This window comes from Cyprinodon variegatus, unplaced genomic scaffold (genome assembly GCF_000732505.1).
Source record: "Cyprinodon variegatus isolate N-32 unplaced genomic scaffold, C_variegatus-1.0 Scaffold1427, whole genome shotgun sequence".
In the NCBI taxonomy this organism is placed as follows: Eukaryota; Metazoa; Chordata; class Actinopteri; order Cyprinodontiformes; family Cyprinodontidae; genus Cyprinodon; species Cyprinodon variegatus.
This window is the reverse complement of record NW_015151880.1, coordinates 64,414-64,926: the sequence shown is the minus strand read 5'-3', so window position 1 is coordinate 64,926 and position 513 is coordinate 64,414. Positions and strand designations below refer to the sequence as shown.

General features: G+C 67.6%; 1 protein-coding gene across 1 annotated transcript in view; it reads right to left on the bottom strand.

The window, feature by feature from the left end:
- xylb (xylulokinase homolog (H. influenzae)) overlaps positions 1-513 on the bottom strand; it is a 15,920-nt gene that overhangs the window by 1,207 nt on the left and 14,200 nt on the right. The window contains exon 17 of the mRNA XM_015403028.1: positions 94-363. Within this exon, the coding sequence (XP_015258514.1) occupies positions 94-363 (270 nt within the window). The remainder of the gene's footprint in view (positions 1-93; positions 364-513) is intronic.

The following is a 513-nucleotide window of genomic DNA, read 5'->3' as shown; positions in this document are numbered from 1 at the left end:
GTAGGGCCCCTGCCTTCTTGGGCCCCTGCCTTCTTGGGCCCCTGTCCTATAGGGCCCCTGTCCTGTAGGGCCCCTGCCTTCTTGGGCCCCTGCCTTCTTGGGCCCCTGTCCTATAGGGCCCCTGTCCTGTAGGGCCCCTGCCTTCTTGGGCCCCTGCCTTCTTGGGCCCCTGTCCTGTAGGGCCCCTGCCTTCTTGGGCCCCTGCCTTCTAGGGGCCCTGTCCTGTAGGGCCCCTGTCCTGTAGGGCCCCTGTCCTATAGGGCCCCTGTCCTGTAGGGCCCCTGCCTTCTTGGGCCCCTGCCTTCTTGGGCCCCTGCCTTCTAGGGCCCCTCTCCTGGAGGACGGCCCTACAGGACAGAGGCCCTATAGGACAGGGGCCCAAGAAGGCAGGGGCCCAAGAAGGCAGGGGCCCTACAGGACAGGGGCCCTACAGGACAGGGCCCCTAGAAGGCAGGGGCCCAAGAAGGCAGGGGCCCTACAGGACAGGGGCCCAAGAAGGCAGGGGCCCAAGAA